The 22,457-nt window shown below is 35.8% G+C and overlaps 3 protein-coding genes across 5 annotated transcripts in view; 1 reads left to right on the top strand and 2 right to left on the bottom strand.

The window, feature by feature from the left end:
* Positions 1-22,457, bottom strand: part of LOC129745575 (venom dipeptidyl peptidase 4) — an 810,441-nt gene that overhangs the window by 170,440 nt on the left and 617,544 nt on the right. The window lies entirely within an intron of this gene.
* On the bottom strand, positions 4,078-10,468 carry LOC129745574 (uncharacterized). 2 transcript variants are annotated; one of them, XM_055738720.1, is made up of 3 exons: positions 4,333-10,468; positions 4,195-4,258; positions 4,078-4,137 (listed from the first exon to the last, which is right to left on the bottom strand). In XM_055738720.1, the coding sequence occupies exon 1, from the start codon at positions 10,465-10,467 to the stop codon at positions 4,609-4,611; it is 5,859 nt and encodes a 1,952-aa protein (XP_055594695.1). In that variant the 5' UTR covers position 10,468; the 3' UTR covers positions 4,078-4,137; positions 4,195-4,258; positions 4,333-4,608. The 2 variants fall into 2 exon arrangements, with proteins under 2 accessions (XP_055594695.1, XP_055594694.1); XM_055738719.1 differs by having other exon boundaries at positions 4,126-4,482; positions 4,559-10,468.
* On the top strand, positions 11,698-13,052 carry LOC129745576 (testis-specific serine/threonine-protein kinase 3-like). The gene is made up of 2 exons (XM_055738724.1): positions 11,698-11,891; positions 11,948-13,052. Exons 1-2 carry the CDS (start codon positions 11,778-11,780, stop codon positions 12,767-12,769), a joined length of 936 nt encoding a protein of 311 aa, XP_055594699.1. The 5' UTR covers positions 11,698-11,777; the 3' UTR covers positions 12,770-13,052.

The raw sequence follows: 22,457 nt of genomic DNA, 5'->3' as shown, positions 1-22,457 counted from the left end.
TCCTCAGTCCGCAAGAGTAGATGGCCTGCCAAACGAGATATTTGGAGACGAACTTCAACATTTTCTTCTTCTTAAATTTGTCGTCCACATCGAACTTGCTCTTGCCGGTGAAAAACTCCAACCCCGGAATTAGCATAAAATCGGCTTTTATATACGTTTCGTCGTCCATCATACAGCAGCCATATTTTGTAAGCAGTTTCTCGTAGAGCTTCCGTGCCCGAGTTTTAACTGTCGATTGTTGCGGCAATCAAGGCTCGAGATGCTGGGATTTGCTTTAATCATCCGCTTCACCTTTCCATCCGTCTTTCTGTGCTCCGGTCCCGGTTTTTTCAGCTCCTTTGCCGTGGTCCAAAGCAAACCACTTATGGAACCGCTTTAACACTCTGGAGATGGTTGAATGGTGAATTTTCAAAAATTTTCCCAACTGCCGGTGCAACAGGTCAGGAAATTCCAGGTGTATTAAAAGAATTTGTTCTCTCAATTCGCGTTGGTTTACCTCAATTTCCGTTGAATCGAAAAAAACGACTTTGAATTCAACAGCATGCAAACAATACACATTAATGAGTATAAGTGCAAAATTTGGTTGATATTTACCCAATGGTAAAAGAGTTATGCCTTGTTGAATGTGTCGCAATAATTTTGTGTTCACCCTTTTGATGAAATATTTATTTTCGAGTCGTCGAGTTTAGAGGCATTCTTCCTTGTATATTAGGCCGTTTATTGTGACAATCGTTATGTCAAACCACTATCCCACTAAAAATCTAATTTATTTTCAAAACTTTATCCCGCTAGTTATTCAAATGCTTAGCGCACGGTTTAATCGCCATATTTTTTTTTCATTTTACCGATAAACATCTTTACCAACTTGTCAACATGAAGTGTTTCCTGTTTTTAGTCTGTTGGTCAAGCCAGACAGAAAAATTTACATATTCTTACCACTTCTACAGTCGAAATGTTCGGATTACATTTTATTAAACCTTTAAAGGTGAATTTACTTTCTTTACTTTCATGGAATCTGTCATCCCTACTTTTATTAAAATTTTAACTCACTATTAAATTCCCTAGGATTCTGCGAACGATTTATGATATGAAGTTTGGTCGATTATTTGATTTCCAGCGGTTTTGTTGTCTCTCAAATGCACTTTCCTAAATTTTTAACAATCCCGCCCATAATTTTTGGTCAACGAACATATTCATCGAACGCTATCTCACAAACCACTAGACAAATCGCCACAAAATTTTTCACATGTAAACATTTGATCGATCTCGCTCACATTGGTCACCTTGATTTCAAATAATTTAGTTATCTTATTGAAACCCCCTGTACCGTTTGCTTTTAATTCAAGTGTTAAATGTTGCCAACTTGTTTTATTGTTCTGTAATAAAAAGATTGAATTATTTAAGCGCCAGAAACTGTAATGATGAGGAAAAACTAAAAGGAAAGCTCTTTTTTTGTTTTAACTGTTGACTGGAAAACAAGTTTTTCTTTTCCCATCTGAAAGTCAAAACAAATGATCATGGACATTACTTAGTAAATTCCAACAAAATTTCATCAATTTCCAAACATGTACTCAAAAGTTATTCACTAAACAAAGTTTAGCATTTTTTTTTAAATACACTTCTTATGACTTTTTCCGCTAAATCCAATACTAATAATTGTCTGCTTAAAAGTTGTTTCTAGACTTAAAATGATCACTTAAATGGTAGAATTTTCACAGTGTTGCCAGAATTAATAAAAGTTTTTTTTTTATTGGAAGTTTTTACCTTTTTTTCGAAAAAAAAAAATTAAATTTTTAGCCGTTTGTACATAATTTGTACAGTTAGCTGTTTTGGAAAAAAGATCAATATAAGGGGGTGGGATCGGTAAAGTTTTTACTATTGAAAACCTCCTTTAAGTAAGGACCACCCTAATGTAATGTGATATAGATCTTTTTCTGGAGGTTAAAAAATTATTGAATATTGAATTCTAATGCTTTTGTCACTGTGTCTGTGTCAAATCAGCCAATCCAATCTGCAATAACATGAAAGACGAATAAAAAAGACGACATGAAAGAGAAAGTTTAGTCAAATCAAATTTGCATATTATTTAACGGTCGGACTATTTGGTGAAAATTGTCAGAAAATGATCAAACTTTAGCTATAAGCTATAAGTTACTTTAGCTATAAGCTATAAGTTTAATGAAGTTAGTTTTCAAAAACACTCATCTAAATATCCATAAAGCAATCCAACTCATTAGTTTCCAAATCAGCTAACCATATAGACAATATGTTGTTTGATAAGAGAGATAGGCGAGAAATAAAAATACAAGAAACATACAAAAATACAAATTTTTAGCTGTTAGGTTACACCATACTGCGGAGTGATCTCAAATATTTGGACGATAACTCAAGTAGCTATTTTATTTATTTTAAGTACATTGCAAACTGTTTGCACAAAATAAAACAAAAGTGTTTTGATAAGTATAGAAAACGGATTCGAATGCAACTCGAATTTTGAAATTTGGTACACCTCACCCTGAGATGATCGGGTTTGAATTTTGGAAAGTTTTTGGAAAATTTCCCAACTTTAAGCTAAGTTGAGGTAATATAATCTTAAGATATACATTTTGTCAAAAACATAGAATGGTTTTGCTCACTATAATTCGAATGAGATCAAAAGAATTGCAATATGAAATAAGATGGCTGAGATATGGTTGATCCAAATATTAATGTTTTTGAAGGGGTGATCCCAAACTTTTGACCGACAGTGTAGATGTGCAAAGTTTTGTGTCTTCATTAATAAATGCATCGACTTTTATTTTGTTGCGATTTCAGAAAAGGGGTAAGCTAAATAGCGGAACGTTTTCCGAGAAAACGGTAAAACGCTGATTTCATCATATACCAGAGAAACCCAAAAACCAATAAAAAGGATAAGAAAATAAATTCAATGTATTAAACATGGCATGTAGCCAACTTACAAGGGGATTCTTAACGGCCGGGAAATGGACACTTTAGTGTATAGGTTTTTTGCCATATTTTGTTAAGAATCCCCTTGTAGATTGGCTACATGCCATGTTTAATACATTGAATCGGTAAATCTGGCGATTCTTTTCCTGGGAATTCTCAGGATCCCGGGAAAAATTTATAATTATGATTTTTTCTCTCTACTGCCCACAAAAGCTTATCAATATGGTATTTATTTTTTATTTTTTAGGTAGTAGTGATACAACACATTTCAAACTATTTTAATGCCTTTAAAACCTAAGACTCAAAAACTAAGTACTTTAACCCACAAACTTCGCTGATTCTTGCTGCAAGAATTTGAAATAATTGATAGACGTTGGTTAGCAAGATTTCAGGTTACTCATCATATCACATAAATTTTCAGATAACTATCCTTTTGTTTCAAAATATTACATTTCTTTGCCGATGATTTTGCTACTGTTTGCAAAACGATAGTTCTAAATTAAGGTTGCCAGATTGCCCGGTTTTATCCGGGTTTGCCCGGAAATTTCATACAAAATTTGGGAACAGTCCGGCCTGGCCCGGTTGCCCGGATTTCATTGGAAAATGCCCGGATGTTGCCCGGATTTATTCACTTTATTTGGCAAATAAAACATAAAAAAAAATTGTGTTTTAAAAATTGATAACTTATGCCTCCAAAACTAATTTTTCGAGCAAGTTTCATAAAAAATAACCATGAAAGGTTTTTTGGAAGCCTTTAAAACGATTCAAAATCTGTCGATGTACTTTGTATGAAAAAACTTTTTTTTTCAATATTTTTTTTCTTGATGTTTGTTGAAAAATTTTGGGTTTTGACAAAATTTTCCCGGACAATCTAATGCCCGGATTTTGCAAGGTTTTTATGAAAAATTGCCCGGATTTGTCCGGCCCGGATAGTTACTGAAAATATTCTGGCAACCTTATTCTAAATGAAGAATGTTGCAAATAGAATATTCAGATTCTTTTTGTAGCGTTTCTTTATTGGACATGTTTCATTTTATGGGTTTTCTGTTTTTTTTTTTACTTTTACACTAAGTTTTCGATCAAAGAAACATTTTTTATCAAATTCAATGTAATGTATCTGTTGAAAGAGAACTTCGATCGGATCTTTTGAGCGTAGAACACTATTTGATTGTGTGTAACTTTTGCTAAAAGCTATAATATTTTATTAGTAACAATTCAATTTCGTTTCATTATTGATCATTAACTTACAAATTCCGTAACCTCAATTTTCTTATTCTCCTTCCAACATCTAATTTCCAACTCGCTGTTATTGCTACAATTTTGGTAAGTATGATTCGGGTAAGTATATGTTTCTTTTTCTATTTCTATTAATTATTGTTTACTTACAATCGTTAAATATCTTAATTTTTCAGATAATAATCCAAGAACTCAACAATTCAACCACGTACGTCTGACCACGTTTCAAAAGTGCGCCCTAATCTTCCTATCTTTTCTGTTTCTTTACATCATTCTCTTCTACACCCTCTAGCGGCTAAACTGCAAACTCATCAGTAAACATGGAAGTATAGACTGCGGAAATATATTAGGATGGTACATCGAAATTTGAACTAACCGTTATCAACTACTTCAACATTCCCCGACCCGTAACACTGGGCACTATCGTCAATCGGACCCAGTTTTACCTCCTACCTCCAATCGTGCAAGTTTAGCTACCGCCCTCCGAAGAAGTCCAGAAGATGTTTGAACTACCGCTCGCCGTTTCCTTCCGTCAGCCGCTGTCGATAAAGATACCACTCTTCCTCTTGTCCATCCATTACGCTCCGATTCGTTCACGATTATCACAAGGTCCCCAGGTACGATTTCCTTCGTGTCGTGAAACCATTTAGTGCGTCGTGTAATTGTAGGTAAGTACTCACGTACCCATCGGTACCAGAATTGATCTACAGCATTGTTAAGGTGATTCCAATTATTACGGTGTGCTGATCTATCGTCCTTCAACCTTTTCGGCGTCTGAGTCACCCCGTCCGAACTTAACTTCAAAAAGTGGTTGGGTGTCAAAGCTTCTTGCTGTCCGTTTTCGATGGGAATGAAAGTGAGAGGGCGCGAGTTCACGATGTCCTCCGCTTCTCGAACGATTGTGGCGAATGTCTCTTCGTCAGGGTTTTTCGTCATTTGCATGGCACACATCGCGGCTTTGACTGAGCGCACCAGTCTCTCCCACGCTCCACCCATATGCGGAGCCAAAGGAGGGTTGAAAATCCATTTGGTGTTGGCGTTTGTAAAACACTCCGATAATTCCTCTGCTTTTATCTCTCGGGAAAGTTCATTTCGAACGCCCACGAAGTTGGTGCCGTTGTCGCTGTATATTTCTCTCGGTGACCCATGATGTACGATAAATCGTCTAATGGCCATTTTGCAGGATTCCGTGCTGAGCGAATGCACGACTTCTAAATGAATTGCCCGTATCGTCAGACAGGTGAACAATGCAATCCACCTCTTCACAGTGGCCCGGCCAATTCTGATGTTGAACGGTCCACAGTAATCCAGTCCAGTGAAAGAAAACGGCCTAATATATGCTTGCAACCTCGCTTCGGGAAGTGGCGCCATTCTGGGAACCAATGGCCTAGCCCCTCTAACCCGACAAAATGAACAACCTTTGACCACCTTACGCAAGACGGATCTGAGATTAGAGATGTGATATTTTTGACGTACTTCATTAACTACTGTCTCATGGTTCCCGTGCAACAAGCGACGATGGTACCAATTTAAAAGCAGTTTTGTTGCAGCGTGGTTTGAGGGTAATATGATGGGATACCTGACGTCGAATGAAGTATACGAGGCTGCTACGATGCGACTTTCCAAACGGATAATTCCTTCGTGGTCCAGACATGGTGATAATTTTCTCAACGGGCTACACGATTCCAGCTTCACACTTTTGATGTTCGACGAAAGCGCGTGCGCTAGCGCTTTGAACTCTTTAGGGTACGCTTCTTTTTGAATCCACCGGAAAATAGTCGCTTCTGCTCTGATCAACTCGTTTTGTGAAAGTGGTCCGCTTTTCAGCTTTTGCCTAAGAAATCGAGCTCGAAAGTTGTCACAGTATCGATGCACGTATCCCACAGCACGCCACAGTCGCACCCAGTTAGAGAAATCCTCCCATTTAACCATTTTCAAAACTTTGTCGAATATATGCACGAGGCAGTGTTGTACTTCTTCTCTGGTTTCGCAGGTCGAATTCGTATTGGCTGGCCAGGCAGATTCATCTTCCGACAAAAAATCCGGTCCTCGAAACCATCGACTGTCTGGCGAAAAGTTCGGATTTTTACCCCATTTTGTCGCGTCGTCCGCCACATTTAGCTTAGAAGGTATCCATCTCCAATCTTCTGCTTTTGATGAAGACAATATTTCGCCAACGCGAACGCCAACAAATTTAGTATACTTTCTCTGATCTGAATTTAGCCATGCTAAAACAGTTTTCGAATCAGTCCAGAAGACACTTCTTTCAATCTCCAATCTATGAGATTCTACGATAGTGTTTTGCATTCGTGCTCCAATGACGGCAGCTTGCAATTCTAATCGTGGAATGGACAATACCTTTAACGGAGCCACCTTAGCTTTACCGGCTACGAGTGAACAGTGAACCTTCCCTTTGACCTTTGCGCGTATGTACGCAACGCACGCATAGGCACTATCGCTAGCGTCACAAAAAACGTGCAATTGCACTTCTTTCAACTGATCAGTGGTATAATTTGGAAAATAACATCTCTCAATACGTATATTATTTAACGTTTCAAAATATTTGGCCCACGATTGCCATCTCTCGCTTATCTCGTGTGGAATCTTTTCATCCCACTCTGTTTTAGCCCGCCATATGTCCTGTATTATTATTTTCCCATGGACAACGAAAAACGACAGTAGTCCCAATGGGTCGAACAACGACATGACAGCTCGGAGCACCTCGCGCTTTGTCGGTCGTGTCTGTTCCATTCTCATTGCACTTTGATACGTGAAGATGTCGGACTTAGGAATCCAGAACATCCCCAATACTCGTTCAGTGGAGCTACAGTCTAGATTCAAAGGCTTTTCTGCACAACCGTTGGAAGCCCCGACCCGTTTCAGAAATTCAGGGGAGTTAGACAACCAGTTGTGTAGCTGGAAACCACCGTTCGAATGAATTGTCCTCACCTCAAGAGCTAGCTTAACCGCTTGTTCTACACCATCGACGCTATCCATCCAATCGTCCATATAGTGCCGCTTCTTTATCGCCTCCGCAGCATCGGGAAAATCTTGTTCGTGTTCGCTGGCATTGAGATTCATCACGTACTGGGCAGAGCATGGCGAACAAGTCGATCCGAATGTAGCTACGTCCATGATGTAAATTTTTGGCCTTTCTTTTACATTCTCTCGCCACAATAGCCTTTGGCAGTCTCGATCCTCTTTCCGTATTTTAACTTGATGGAACATCTCTTTGATATCGGCGCATATCGCTACCGGACGTTCACGAAACCCGAAAAGGATTCGGGGGAGGGAGCTGAGGAGATCTGGTCCTTTCATTAGAACTGTATTCAACGAGATACCTCCGACCTTAGCTGCAGCATCACAAAAAATACGTATCTTAGAAGGCTTTTTCGGATTGATTGCGATTCCCAATGGTAAATACCACGTTTTTCGCGGATCTGCACTCCGCAGCTCATCGTCGGTGGCTTCGTGAATGTATTTTTTATCTACATATTCTTTCATCTGGCGTCGGACGCTTTCACTGATCACTGAATCTTTAGCCATACGCCTTTCAAGACATTGTAGTCTACGTTCAGCCATCGGCATACTATCCGGAAGCTCGAAATAGTCGTACTTGAAAATGAGTCCAGTTTCAAATCTGCCTTCAATTCGTCTCGTCGTTCGTTTCATAATCTGCTCGGCTCGCTTCGTGTCTTCGGATTCCAGCTTTTTTGTAGCTCTTATTCCCAAATTGTCGATTCGAAAATATTCCTCAACTAACTCATGTAGTTCTAAATCGTGTTCACACTCACATATATGAAACATGCTCGCTCGACGAGATCCGTACTCCAGGGCGCCATACACTGTCCATCCCAATCGGCATTTGGCCCCTACCGGCTCCCCGATAGCTCCTTCCCTTATTCTCTGTGTTGCTCCGACGTGAAGATTGTCGTTACCAATTAGAATTTTTGGAATCGCATTCTCATAGCTCTGAATCGGTAACCCTTGTAGATGAGGATACTTTTGAGCCAACTTTGCGCCTTGAATTGTTTGTTTAGGAAGGTTTAAAGAACTTACAGTGCGAACATCCTTCAATTTAAATAGTTGTCCAGGGTTAACCTGACCACTTATCTCCAACGAGATCCGCTTTGAATTCCTTTCGTTTCGCTCTACGTTCGCCGTCCATTGCAAGCATAGCGGCACTGCTTCTCCTTTAATCTGCAGCTGATCAATGACTTCTTCTTCGACTAAAGTCAGCGATGAACCTTCATCCATAAAGGCAAACACTTGCACTGTCCGTCCATTCCCGTGCAATGTTACAGGCAGAATCCGGTACAGTGTGGAAGGTTCTGCGTGATGGTGATTGTTGACAGCACCTGTTGCTTCAGGTTCCACGTTGGCATCCCGGTTTTCATGTAGCAATGGATGGTGTTTCTTTTGGCACCCACCAATCCCACACTGCTTAGCAGACTTGCAAGGTCGTCTTCCATGGCAACTTAGACAACTGCGACAAATATTCAAATCACGTGCCTTCCTCCATCTATCTGCAATGCTCATTCTTCCAAACTCTGGACAGCTTTTGACTCGATGAGTCAAATTTTGACAAATGAAGCAAGCTGGGCTGAACACTCTTCCAGCGTGTGGAACGTCCACCATCGTTGCTCCGTCCGCCGAAATATCGTTAGATGTGTGAGCCATAACAGCTTGTGGAGCTTGTTCCCAACCATCTGGCCCTTCCCCTTCGGAATCTAGATCCTTTTCAGCATGGGCACCGCAGAAATTTTTCTCTTTTCCTTTCTCGCCTCGTCCGAGTTTATTTGATATTTTCGGGTGCAAACTTTCAAGGTTCCTCGTAACACGGGAAGCTGCCCTTACCAGTACCCCCATATACGCTGAGAAAGATTGTAGGTCCACCGTCTCAATATTCTCCATATGTAGCCCCCAATCTAACTGAAGATGTGTGGGCAATTTATCCACTAACTCAAACAACAGTGTCGGATTGTTGAGATGTGCCTGTTGGTTCGCGGCAATCAGGTGGTAACTAAGATTTTGCACTTCTAGGCCGAAGGTCACCAAGGTTTCCAACTTATCCGCCTTGGGGGCCGGTACTTGCCTAACCTTTTGCAACAACGTTTGAACTAATAGTTCTGGTCTCCCATAAAGAGTGTCCAATTGTTCGATAATAAGTGGGACCGCTTCTGGCATCATAAGCCGACTGCGCACAGCTTCATATGCGGCACCTTTGAGCGCTCGTTGCAGTCTCACGAGATTCTCCGTTTCATTGTATCCACATGCTTCGGATGTCGTACGGAATGTAGTTATAAAGACGGGCCAATCTTCAGGATTTCCGTAAAAAACTGGCAAATCGCTCGACATAAGCTGTCGTGAAATCAACTGACGCTGCGTTGGACTCGTTGTAGGTCCATGATCACGTTTAGCCACCACATCACAACCGAATCGATGTTGTTCACCTCTGTTATCTACACCGACGTCATTCAGGATCGTGCTAACATTCGGCCAAACTTCTCTTGACAGACCGGATAAATTGGTAACCGAATTCGTCGCTTGGCCAAAGTCAATCAGGTGGGAATTTTTGTGTTCCAATCGGGTATTAACACTCTGTGTGGGTACTCTGCTCCGGACAACCTTCGAAATTTCAGATATATCATTATGTGCTTGGTGGGCTAGCTTCCCCGGGAAATCAATTAACTCCGGACGTCTCGGTTCTTGCATTGTCGATTGAGCAACCAAAAGTGGTAGCCCCTTACGCCATTCTTCCACTTTCTTGATTCCGCTATGCACAGACTTACGGCTTCTGGCAACACTTACAGCATCGTCCTCTACTTCTAGCGCTTTAATTTTCTGCCTCAGGAACTCTACCTCAATTTGCATTTGTCGTCTTTCGTACTCTGCATCCTTTTGTATCCGCTCTTGCTCGCGTTTCCTTGCCTCATCTCGACGTTCGAATTGCAGCTCCTTTTCACGCAATGTTTTCTCCGCCTCGAGTCGTTGCAGGACTAACCGAGATCCAGTCCGGGAAGAAGCTGATGTACTTCTGGCAACAGCACTTGTGGGTATTATAGTTTCTGCCTTAGTATTACCACTATCCGTTCTTGATACTATGGCCGTGGCTTTTTGGCACGCCGGACAAGTGAAGCTGCGTTCGCTGATGCTGTCGCCAACTCCCACGCATCCAAAGTGCCACCAGGTGTCACAGTGGTCACATTGCACCATTTCATCGGTATCTGGCGCCTTACAAGCTGCGCAACTACCCTTGTTTACGTCCGGTTGTTTACCTTCCATATCTTTGGAATTTCTTTTAGATTGTTGAAAGAGAACTTCGATCGGATCTTTTGAGCGTAGAACACTATTTGATTTTGTGTAACTTTTGCTAAAAGCTATAATATTTTATTAGTAACAATTCAATTTCGTTTCATTATTGATCTTTAACTTACAAATTCCGTAACCTCAATTTTCTTATTCTCCTTCCAACATCTAATTTCCAACTCGCTGTTATTGCTACAATTTTGGTAAGTATGATTCGGGTAAGTATATGTTTCTTTTTCTATTTCTATTAATTATTGTTTACTTACAATCGTTAAATATCTTAATTTTTCAGATAATAATCCAAGAACTCAACAATTCAACCACGTACGTCTGACCACGTTTCAAAAGTGCGCCCTAATCTTCCTATCTTTTCTGTTTCTTTACATCATTCTCTTCTACACCCTCTAGCGGCTAAACTGCAAACTCATCAGTAAACATGGAAGTATAGACTGCGGAAATATATTAGGATGGTACATCGAAATTTGAACTAACCGTTATCAACTACTTCAACAGTATCAGTTTTAAGAAAAAAAATTAAAGTCTAAGCCATATACCAAGTTAGAACTCTAATAACAAGGTAGAATCAACAAAATAAGCGATTTTATAGCTCTTCGGCTACCTGTAAATAATTTTTGTTTTTGAAATGGTTGATTTTAAGAATCTTATTTTTGAAATAAATTCGTCCTTCCACTGGTGAGATAAAAAGAGGGGAGAGGGTCTCCCATACAATTGATTGCATAATCCGATAACTAATTATACATATCAAATCAAATTTTACATATTTAGGAAAGCATTGAGGTACAAGAAATGTCTCTACGGTGTTTTGATACTCATCCCTCCTTTTACTGGGGAGATGAGAAAGAGGAAGGGAGTCTCCCAAACAATTTACATAACTCGAGATTTAAGCCATCAAACGAAACCAAATTTCGCATGAGAGTGTATTTTGACACAGAAAATGTTTTTTCATATGTTTTGAGACCCCTCCCTTTCTCCAAAGAGAAGAGTGAAAGGGGGAAGGAGGCTTTCATACAATAATTTTGGATTACTCGAAAACTTATCAAATAAGCTAATGATTAAAAATGTCCACCCAATTTTTAACAGCGTGGCATGCAGTGAGTGAAAGTGAGTGAAAGGTAGCCAAATAGTAGTTTAAAATCAATTTGAGTATGGCCCCTACTTCATGCGAATAGTAGGCCACTTTCATGTGACAAACTTTTCCTAAGTTTTTTTCTTCCGACATTGATGTTAAGTCCAAATTCTTAGTAATTTTTCATCGTAAACATATTATGGAAAACAATGCAAAGAAAGAAACTTCCAAGGATATTAGCAACGGCACTAGCAGTAGTGGATCGTCGACTTCCAAAACAGTTGTCGAGGATTCGGAATGGAGCCGTATAAAAGTAAAAAAACATCTATTTTCAAAAAAAGTTGATAATTAAAGAAGTCCATTTTTCAGGTCAAACAACAGCTTCTGGAGCATGGCTATTTTGTAGGTCACAGCATTGGAGAGGGATCCTATTCTAAGGTGTACTATTCCGAATTCAGGAAGCCGGGTGAACAATTCGTCCATCGAAGAGCCTGCAAAATCATAAATCAGCGGCACAGCTCACTGAAGCATTCCCAATTTTTGGCCCGAGAAATCAAAACCATGATAGCGCTGTCCCATGCAAACATCGTTTCCGTCTATGCGGTGTTCGAGTTTGGGCCTTACGTTTGCATTTTTATGGATTTCTGTCGCTACGGGGATCTATTGCAGCGGATTCAGGAGCGGGGAAAACTTTCCGAATCTAAATCTCGAATGTTTTTCCGCCAACTTGTGTCCGCCGTCCACTACATGCACAAGCAGGGATTCTGTCACCGGGACATAAAATGCGAAAATGTCCTTCTTTCGAGCCCAACGCACCTGAAACTTTCCGACTTTACATTTGCCAAGAAGTGTTGCCCCGGGCCGCTGAGTGCTACATTTTGCGGTTCGGTCGCCTATGCGGCACCGGAAATCCTCAAGGGCATCCGCTACGACCCAAAGCGGTACGACATGTGGTCCGTGGGCTGTGTGCTCTTCATCATGGTTACCGGAACGATGCCTTTCGACGAAAGCAACATACCCCAGACGATTCAACGGCAGGAAAGGAAGCACTATTTCTATCCGGAAGCGGTGAAGCCCAATCCTTCCATTATTGAGTTGATCGATAGCCTCATAGAGCCGGATGTGCAGCGGAGGGCAACGGTAGAGCAAATTTCCCAGCATCCCTGGGTACAGGAGGAGGCCGAAATCTGAGAAAGGTGTGAGCCAAATCAGCTGGAATCTCGGTAAAATCCGGAGAAGAAAAAAAAAACAGGAAAAATCTCATAACCCTTTGGGAAGACCCGAAGCGCTGATTGAATTTGATATTGGAAGGTTTGAATTTCTTATCGCTCCCCATCCTACAGCAGGAGCAGCTGGTAATAAAATCAACCTGTTTACGTGTGGAGGTGGGTGTTTGGGAAAACTATTCTTTTCAATCTTGAGGATACTCTGAATTTCAAAAAAAAATGAATCATATCGTAAAAAAATAAATCATCTGTGCATTTCACAAAATTTAGTTAAAAATAATCATTTCAAACTTCAGTGCATTAACATGACGGAGAATTTTTTCTCGTGGGGCCTATGAGTCGATTTTATACGCAATTTTTTTGAAGACTCTATCACCAACTAGAATTCTCTGTTTCGGAAAAACTCAAAGATAAACAAATAAATGATTTTCATTTTATCATTGAGTATAATAGTAAGTGCTTCACCTAAGGCAGAATAGATAAGGCTATGATCATTTAGTATCCGGGCGCTTTATTTCGGTGATAGGTACGTTGATAGAGCTCGGATATGCAAAACTTTAGTAGCTTTGTGTTGTTTATGAAAAGGATTATCGTGCCTATTTTTAATAGATTTTTCAGTTAACGTGTGTTTGAGATATTTACGATGCAAAAAGACATGCAAAACAAAATTTTGCCCAAATTTGCTCCTTTTACGCATTTTGCGCCTCGAAAATTTTTTATTGTTGATTTGAAAGCTCATGAACTGTTAATTTTTCTGATCTTTTTTTTCGGACCAAATGGTTAAGAAGTATAAGGAGCCACTCTAGGATCCACACAAAGTTCAAATCAACCATCGGAGTACAACCCTTGTTCTTAAATATGGTTAAAAGTCTATGGTTATTGGGGATAACTGAATGCAGATTCCTTAAATAATGCAAATAATCCATTTCCGGCAGGCAAAAAGTGTTGCCTGACTATTAGACACCAAGTAAATAACTTATAATGATCAGTTCCAAAGATCGCAATCTGTACATCCGGTTTTTATGCAATATGACAGATGTGTTCTGATGGACAAAAAAAATTATGTTAAAACCGGATTTAAGAGATCAAATTCTTCGAGACGCCTATGTCGTGAACGATCAGATATTTGCGTCGAAATTATTGCCGTTTTCTTTTAAAGACCTCATTTTTTCTTCACAAACACTCAAACCATCCGTCTTTTTCAAGCTCTCTCTATTAACTGAACTCATATACATAAATTCTTTTCGAACTTTTCGAACGAACTCTCGATGTTCTCTTCTCTCTCATTAATGTATTATGTTCTGAGTATTTTTAATGATATTCTCTCTCTTAGCCGTCATTCTTGATAATAACATCGATGTTCCTGAAATCGATGAAACCAAACATACAGGGTAGTTCATACAACTGAATAATTCAACTTATAAATCTATTAAACCTTATTCTAATTAAAATTCATCCTTGTACAATATTCTCTACAGCCTACTCATGAAAAGGTTACAACCAGATTCCAATTGCTTTTTCCAGGTGAGTTTGTGTAAAATATCATGATTTTGCAAAGGTTTTGCTTCTGTGGTAAAAAAATTAATCAATACATGACTGAAAAAAGTGTGCAAAGATAAAAAAGAGATTTTATGAAAAAGTTAAAGAATTTCTTGAAATCATTGTTAATTTTTTTTATATATTTTTACAATCAATGTCATATTACCACCTTCATTTCCTTCATTTAAAGTTTTTCGATCAAATGAATAGTTTTTAAAATACAGAAGTTTGTAACTGTAAGATTTAGAATTGAAAATTCAAAGTTAAAATAAAATCAAATTATATTCCATGGAATAACAGATATAAAAGTAAAAAGAATAAAATTCAAAACCATAAATCAGATTTTATCCAGGACTACAATTAAGTGTCTCGAATTCAAATCATAAACTCAAATGAAATTAAGACACTAATGCCACAAGGATGGTAAAGTGTCGTTAAGGAAAAAATCAAGATTTTAGAAACAAATTACAACAAAAAACTCAAATACAAATTTGAAATAAGAGTCAAAATATTACAATTTTCTATTAAGGAAAATCTTCTAAACAGATCAACAGATATGGAAAACAGAATCATTTCTGAAAAAGTTCTTCTAAACATGACGAAAGTTGAAAACATAAATTTGAAATAGTGATTAGATGTTTAAAGCACGGAATCAGTAATGTAATTAGAGAATCAGTTAAGAAATCCAAATAAGTATAGTGCCTTCGAAAATTATACTTAATACCTACTCATTCATCAATCTGAAGGAGCAACACAAGACTTGATAATCTCATGGAATTTAATCTCTGTTTTATAATCTAGAGAAGACAAGATAGATAATATTTATATTCAAAAAATCACTCATGAAAATACGCAATTCAACTACGAGAATGGACGGTCAATTTGAAAATGATAAGCTGAATTCAGGATATTTACTGGTGACTACTTGGTGACAAATTTTTCCCTATAACTTTTTTGCTTGAATAAAGCTTGAAGAATGGTTAAAAAAATATGCATGTGATCTCTTTATTCGGGTTAAAGTTCTTTTATATTAGTAATTTGTCCTAAAAGTTTCCGATTTATCTGAAGAATTAAAAAAAGAGGGATGCTTCATTTGAAAGAAACATTTTTGTTAAAATTTATCAAATATAAAGGTTCAAAAATAAAATAATTAGTTTTTGGTTGAAAACAGATTCATTTTCAACTCATTGGATATATTCAGATTTTTGTTTAGATCTTTGGTTTGTAAGTATCTACAATATAAATAGTATTCAACAACGAACCAATTAAACAAATTGCCAGCTGAATTTTACTAAACCTGAAGATTAAATACAGTACAAATTATTTTATCAAAAAAATTATCATTATTCATTTATCTCAATCCTGAAGCTGAATCCGAAAAGAAAATTCAAAAAAATCTTAGTAAAACATTTTTTGAGTTATGCTCTAAATTTTCAAAAAATAAAAATGCACTTGAACATAGATTCAAATATCTCGGACTGCGTAACATTAATTTGCAATCACTTTTTTGCATATGAGAGGTGAGTAAATTTGTTATCCATCATTTGAATTTCATTTTTACGTATGATCAAGAGTATTGTTGATAATAGTGACTTAATAATAGAAAAAATATAAAAAAACGCACTTTTTTAGAGAAAATTTTGTTTTAGCGAAAGTTTTAGATTCGATGGTAACATTTAAAAAATCTGATTTTCTATTGGCCTTAAATGTCAATTCAAAACAAAGATTTCAAGTTATTTCAGGTTATTTATCAAAATCAGTTGAAAATTAAAAAAGTTATGGTTAATTTACCCTGACAGTAATATTCGCATTTTTGAATAGTTTATCAAATCGCAGTGTACTAATCATAGTATAGAAAAATTTAAACATGATAAACCTCACTCGCACCAAGTCTGAACTTATTAAAAATTTCAGAAAGATCTGACCATGGACATGGGTTGCTTGAATCTCAAGGGTGAATAGAATTTTAAAGTATTTTGCTCGGGAGGAACAAAAAATACTGGTTTTTCACAAATAACATTTTTCTTCACTTGCCGATCGCTTTTGATGAACAATTTTCTAAAATCCTAAATAGAGACAAATATTTCACTCGAAGACTACAATCCGATTGGACTTGAAACAAAAAAGTTATTGCGGTTCAAAGATTTTATTTTGGTCGAAAATTCTCGTATAAAACGCAATGCGTAAAAAGTACTCATTGTTTGTTTGGCGACAATATGTAGCCAAAATACAATTTTTGAACCGCAATTACTTTTTTATCAAATGTCCAATTGGATTGAAGTCTTGGAGTAAAATATTTGTCTCAATTAAAAAATTTACGAAAATTCTTCATGAACAGCGGTCGTCAAGTGAAGAAAAATTTTTCATGAAAAACCAGTTTTTTTTGTTCCTCCCGAGCAAAATACCATGAAATTTTATTCAGGTTTGAAACTCCAGTAACCCCTCTCCATTGTTAGATTTATCTGAAATTTGGCATGTGACCTTCTGGTAAGCTAATAATCAATTTTAACTTGGAGCGAATGAGATTTACCATGTTTAATTCTTCTTATACTATGATTAGTAAACTGCGATTTGTTAAATTATTAAAAAATGCGAACATTACTGTTAGGGTAAAGTAACCATAACTTTTCAATTTTCAACTGATTTTGATAAATAACCACTTGAAATCTTTGTATTGAATTGGCATTTACGGCCAATAGAAAATCAGATTTATCATCGTCTAAAACTTTCGCTGAAACAAAATTTTCTCTAAAAAAGACATTTTTTGTATTTTTTTCTATTATTAAGTCACTAATATCAACAATACTCTTGATCATACGTAAAAACTGAAATTCGAATGATGGATAGCAAATTTACTCTTTTCTCATATGCAAAAAAGTGATTTCAAATTAATGTTATGCAGTCCGAGATATTTGAATCTAAGTGCAAGTGCATTTTTTATTTTTCGAAAATTTCATATTTAGAGCATAATTAAAAAAATGTTCCACTAAGATTTTTTGAATTTTCTTTTCGGATTCAGCGTCCGATTTCACATTAGAAATGTTGGTCGGTCAATAAAGTATACGTTTTTTTTTTTAATTTTGTAAACTAGTGTTTCAACTGAATCTAATCCGGCGTTGATGACAAACTTTATACACTGCAATAAATCGATAATAATATTTACTAATACCAGACTTCACAGCATAATGATTTAAGTATGGTCCCATATGCCACATCGCGAAAATCTGGTTCACATTTGATTTTGCATTTTTTATCAAATTTGTATCATGTTTTCGAAAATCATATGCATTTCCAATATATTGATAATAGTTTTCCGAATATGAAAACAAATATTTTTTTCTATTTAAATTAAAAGTTCTTTAACTTTATTTCTATAAAACATTCAAACATTTTAAGCTCCTAAATGGCGTTCCATAATTTAAAACTCAGATTCAGATTCATCACTTGAAATTCATATTTCAATTCACATACACAATACAGATTAAAAATAAATGATTTAAATTATGAAGTAAGATCAAACCAGAACTGATGCATAAAAATAATAGATTAATTGATGTGGGCTCTAAAACTTGGTTCATAAAATTTTTATCTGGAATTAGTATTCGGAAGTCATATTTCTGTGTACATGTCAGAAATTGCATAGAAATTCGGCAACAAATTCAATGTTTAATTTTTATATTAAGGTTCAGAATTCAGATTCAAAATGCTAATTCAAAATTCAGAAAAAGATTCAGCTTGTTAATGAGTCTTACAATCAATATAAAATTGTGAGGAATTTAACCCTCATCCGCATTAGAGTGTCATTTTGACACTATTGCAAGTTTGAATGCTTGTAACTTTTTTCAGAAGCTTCGAAAAAGAAAAATTTCTTCGGGGACCCTAAATGAATTCAAAAGTTCTTTAATATTGCATCTTTACTTTATTTATGGACGAACCCTGGAAGCCTGGACAAAAAAACTCCCTTTTCCGACTTATAGTGTCATTTTGACACTCCAAAAGTAAAATCTATTTAATTCGTTTGAATTATTATGAACTTCATATAAAACTTATATCAATAGAAACCTTGTAATGTCAGTAAAATATGTTTCGAACATTATGTACAGCTAAAGTTACAAGTTTTCTCGTTATTCAGCATGAAAGAAAAAAAATCCGAAAAAACATGCCTTACGAAAACTGCTGTAGCTCATATGTTACACGTCCAAAAAAATATTTGCCTTATGCATATGAAAGCTGAAGTTAATGCCTATATCATGAAGACAAGAAATATTTTTAAAATTTTTTTTTAATGAAATGGTCACAAAAAGTTCAAAAAAGTGGTCTAAAAAACCTACTTTTCATTCGATTGCTAGTAAATACTGTTTGAGCGATGGTAGAGTTTTGAAAAAAATATGACTACAAAATCTATTAAAATTCCAACATTTTGCTGTCTTTAGATTTTTGATGCAACAAAAATTGAATTTATTGAAATTTTTCAAAGTTCACTACTTTGCGCGATTTTTTTACAAATTGAAATTTCATCTGTTTTTGTGGTCCACTGTCAGGTTGTACCCGGATTATCAGTGCTTTTACTTTGTTTGGACCAATCAAGAGTATATTCATTGGAAAGCACATTTAATCTACATTCTAGTGAGGTGCTACAATTCACGCTGTGAGATTTCACAAAAATATGAAAATTATAAACGTAAAATCATTCCTGAATTTCTAGAACTACAAGCAGCGGTCCAGCAAAACGTATTTGTTTGCTCTCCGAGTAGGTACGGTGGGTGGTTATTCGGGCAGAGAGCGAAGCCGAGAGACGAAATAACGATGCGTGTCGTGCATTTCTTGGTCTGTCGGCTTCGCTCTCTGCCCGAATAACCACCCACCGTACCTACTCGGAGAGCAAACAAACACGTTTTGCTGGACCGCTGCTTTTAGTTCTAGAAATTCAGGAATGATTTTACGTTTATAATTTTCATATTTTTGTGAAATCTCACAGCGTGAATTGTAGCACCTCACTAGAATGTAGATTAAATGTGCTTTCCAATGAATATACTCTTGATTGGTCCAAACAAAGTAAAAGCACTGATAATCCGGGTACAACCTGACAGTGGACCACAAAAACAGATGAAATTTCAATTTGTAAAAAAATCGCGCAAAGTAGTGAACTTTGAAAAATTCCAGTAAATTCAATTTTTGTTGCATCAAAAATCTAAAGACAGCAAAATGATGGAATTTTAATAGATTTTGTAGTCTTATTTTTTTCAAAACTCTACCATCGCTCAAACAGTATTTACTAGCAATCGAATGAAAAGTAGGTTTTTTAGACCACTTTTTTGAACTTTTTGTGACCATTTCATTAAAAAAAATTTAAAAAAATATTTCTTGTCTTCATGATGTAGGCATTAACTTCAGCTTTCATATGCATAAGTCAAATATTTTTTTGGACATGTATTATATGAACTACAGCAATTTTCCTGAGGCATGTTTTTTCGGATTTTTTTTCTTTCGTGCTGAATAACGGGAAAACTATAAGCTTTAGCTATATATAATGTTCGAAACATATATTACTGACATTACAAGGTTTCTAGTGATATAAGTTTTATTGTAATCGGTTATATATAAAAAGAGTTATGACGATTTTAGCTTGGAGTGTCAAATTGACACTCCTAGTGCTGATTAGGGTAATGAAATCTAATGCGGATGAGGGTTAAGGTATCATGAACTATTAAATGTGTTTGTCAATTCAATTTCCAGATTCAAAGTTTGATCAAAATTATATTGTACACACAATACAGTTGAAAATTTAAAATACAATGTAGTATTTGAGCTAATTTTGTATGTTTTTTTATGCAAAAACTTCTAATTTTATTTTAAAAAAATCATCCACATGATTATAATTATGATATTGATTCTTCATGCCAAATATTTGCTGTTAAAGAAACGTGTAGCTGATGCTCACATTACTAATATTGCAGTTCAATTAAAAGCCAATTTTCAAACTAACATCTTAAGCTTAGTTCAAGTTTGCATCAAGCAAAATTTATCCAAAAAACTTTTAGCTCTTTTTTTGATAATTTGATTTATTTTCATCAAAGGTTTAAATCTATTGATTTGTAAAAGAGTTTTGAAGATTGGTCTTATTTCATTTGATCATAGAATAAGTTATTTTTAAGAAATTGAAGGCTCTCCTATAAAAAAACTTATTTCACGCTCAAATCAAATAGGTTGATCTACTAGGCTCTTTAATAAATTCAAAGATTTTAACCATCGAAAGCGAATTCCATATTTTGTTACTTAAGGTTTTATAAAAAAAAAAATTAAGCTCACCTTCTAGGATGAGGATCAATTTCCTCAAGTTGTTACAATTTAATACGAAATCTTTTAATGTTAAAGTACTTTAAAATAAATAATCATATACTTATAAGCATAATTTGTTTCAATTTTTTTAATTCGTGCATTGTTGGGCATAAAATCATAGGTAAAAAGACATGTCTTATCAAGGCCGTGCGAACGGAGATTTTTACCAAGTAAAATTTTCAGTACAAGAAATAAATTTATCGGAAATCACTTGATCCCAAAAGGTGTTTAAAATTGAGTGTTGACAAACATGTCAGAAATTTGGCTCGCCTCCAGCGGAATTTCGTCTTACATCATTCTATAGGCTAAAGACATTTCGATTTTCGGATCTATATGACGTTCACGAGTTGAAACTAATCAATTGGAGACGTAGATTTCGATTTGCAATTCAGTTAATACCTTTTCTATTGAAAATCAAATCTTTACACAAAAACTCTAAATAACCCCCATTATGATACTTATTTTACACATCACAAATTGGTAGCCATGTGAAAGGTGTTGACCACGCACGATAGTCAAAATCCTAGTATCGATGATTGTATAACTAACCACTTTGATTGTTAAAAGAAAGGTAAATGTCATTCCAAATTTTATGCTGATATGAAATATTCCTCAAGAAACCAATTTCAGGCTCAATTCTATTTTTTGTTTCTTATTCCATTGAATCCTAAACTCCATATACAAAAAGTTTTTGACTTATTACTTAAGGCCTCAAATTTCACATTTTTCCTAGGTGCAAAGAATTTAAGAGACGATTTTGAATAATTTGGGTGCCCAAATCAAAATATGCAATTAGGTTCTTGTCTAACAGCTTTGTTTTAAATCACTTTTGAAAATAGGTGAAAATCATTTAAGAATTTCATTTTTGATAAATCTTTGAAACATATAAAATGAAAAAAGACTTCAAATCAATTATCCACTTTCCTCTAGATCGCAACTAATTTGGTTTCTGCGAAAAGTGCTATAGCATTCTTCTACTTATTTATTTATTCATTTATTTGACTTTATTCAGTAACGTAAGAATGAAATTCTTTTTAATTGTTGCATTTTGTTTTTTGTAGAACAAAGTGTGGTTCTGATGTCTTCATGACGTGTGGTAATAATAAATTTTTTAATGAAAAGAAAAAAAATATGAAAAGTTAAATTTACGAACTTAAATTAAAGTGCTCAATCAATTTATTTTTGAAGGATGTTTTCGATTTTTCTAAAGTGAGTAAATTAGGTAGAGAGTTCCAGTAGGTTACACCCCTTACAAAAAAGCTGTGACCATACAATATAGTCCGATGACGTGGTAATAAAAATTTAATAAACCTAGTACTTCTTAATTTGATTTTTTTTTTTTAATATATCTTTATTAGTACCAATACATCATTACATTTATATTACATTAATACATTACATTAGGTGTTCAGTTCAATAATGAACTTTCAAAGCCCTATAGTTTAATAATCACTAAAATTTATTTATTCGACTTAAATTTGCTGAGCACAATCAAGCATTTTTATAAAGGAGAACATCCTGTAGTGAAAAAAAAAATATTTTAAACTAAAAACTACAAATTAAAGCTATCCCAAAATTAAACTAATTGTAGAGAGAGCGAATCTCTGCGATGGAAGACTGCATCGATTTGCCTCTGAAGTTGGAGATGATTTTGTTGGCCATCTCTTCGATAGATTCAATGCCTGCAATCCGAGGAAGATCTTCGGTGCTGTGCCAAGGTGGAAGTCGCAAAATCATTTTCAGAACCTTGTTCTGAATCCTCTGGATGGCTTTCT

This window comes from Uranotaenia lowii, chromosome 2, assembly GCF_029784155.1.
Source record: "Uranotaenia lowii strain MFRU-FL chromosome 2, ASM2978415v1, whole genome shotgun sequence".
Lineage (NCBI taxonomy): Eukaryota > Metazoa > Arthropoda > Insecta > Diptera > Culicidae > Uranotaenia > Uranotaenia lowii.
The sequence above is the reverse complement of the archived record's forward strand: the minus strand, read 5'-3'. Positions and strand labels throughout refer to the sequence as shown.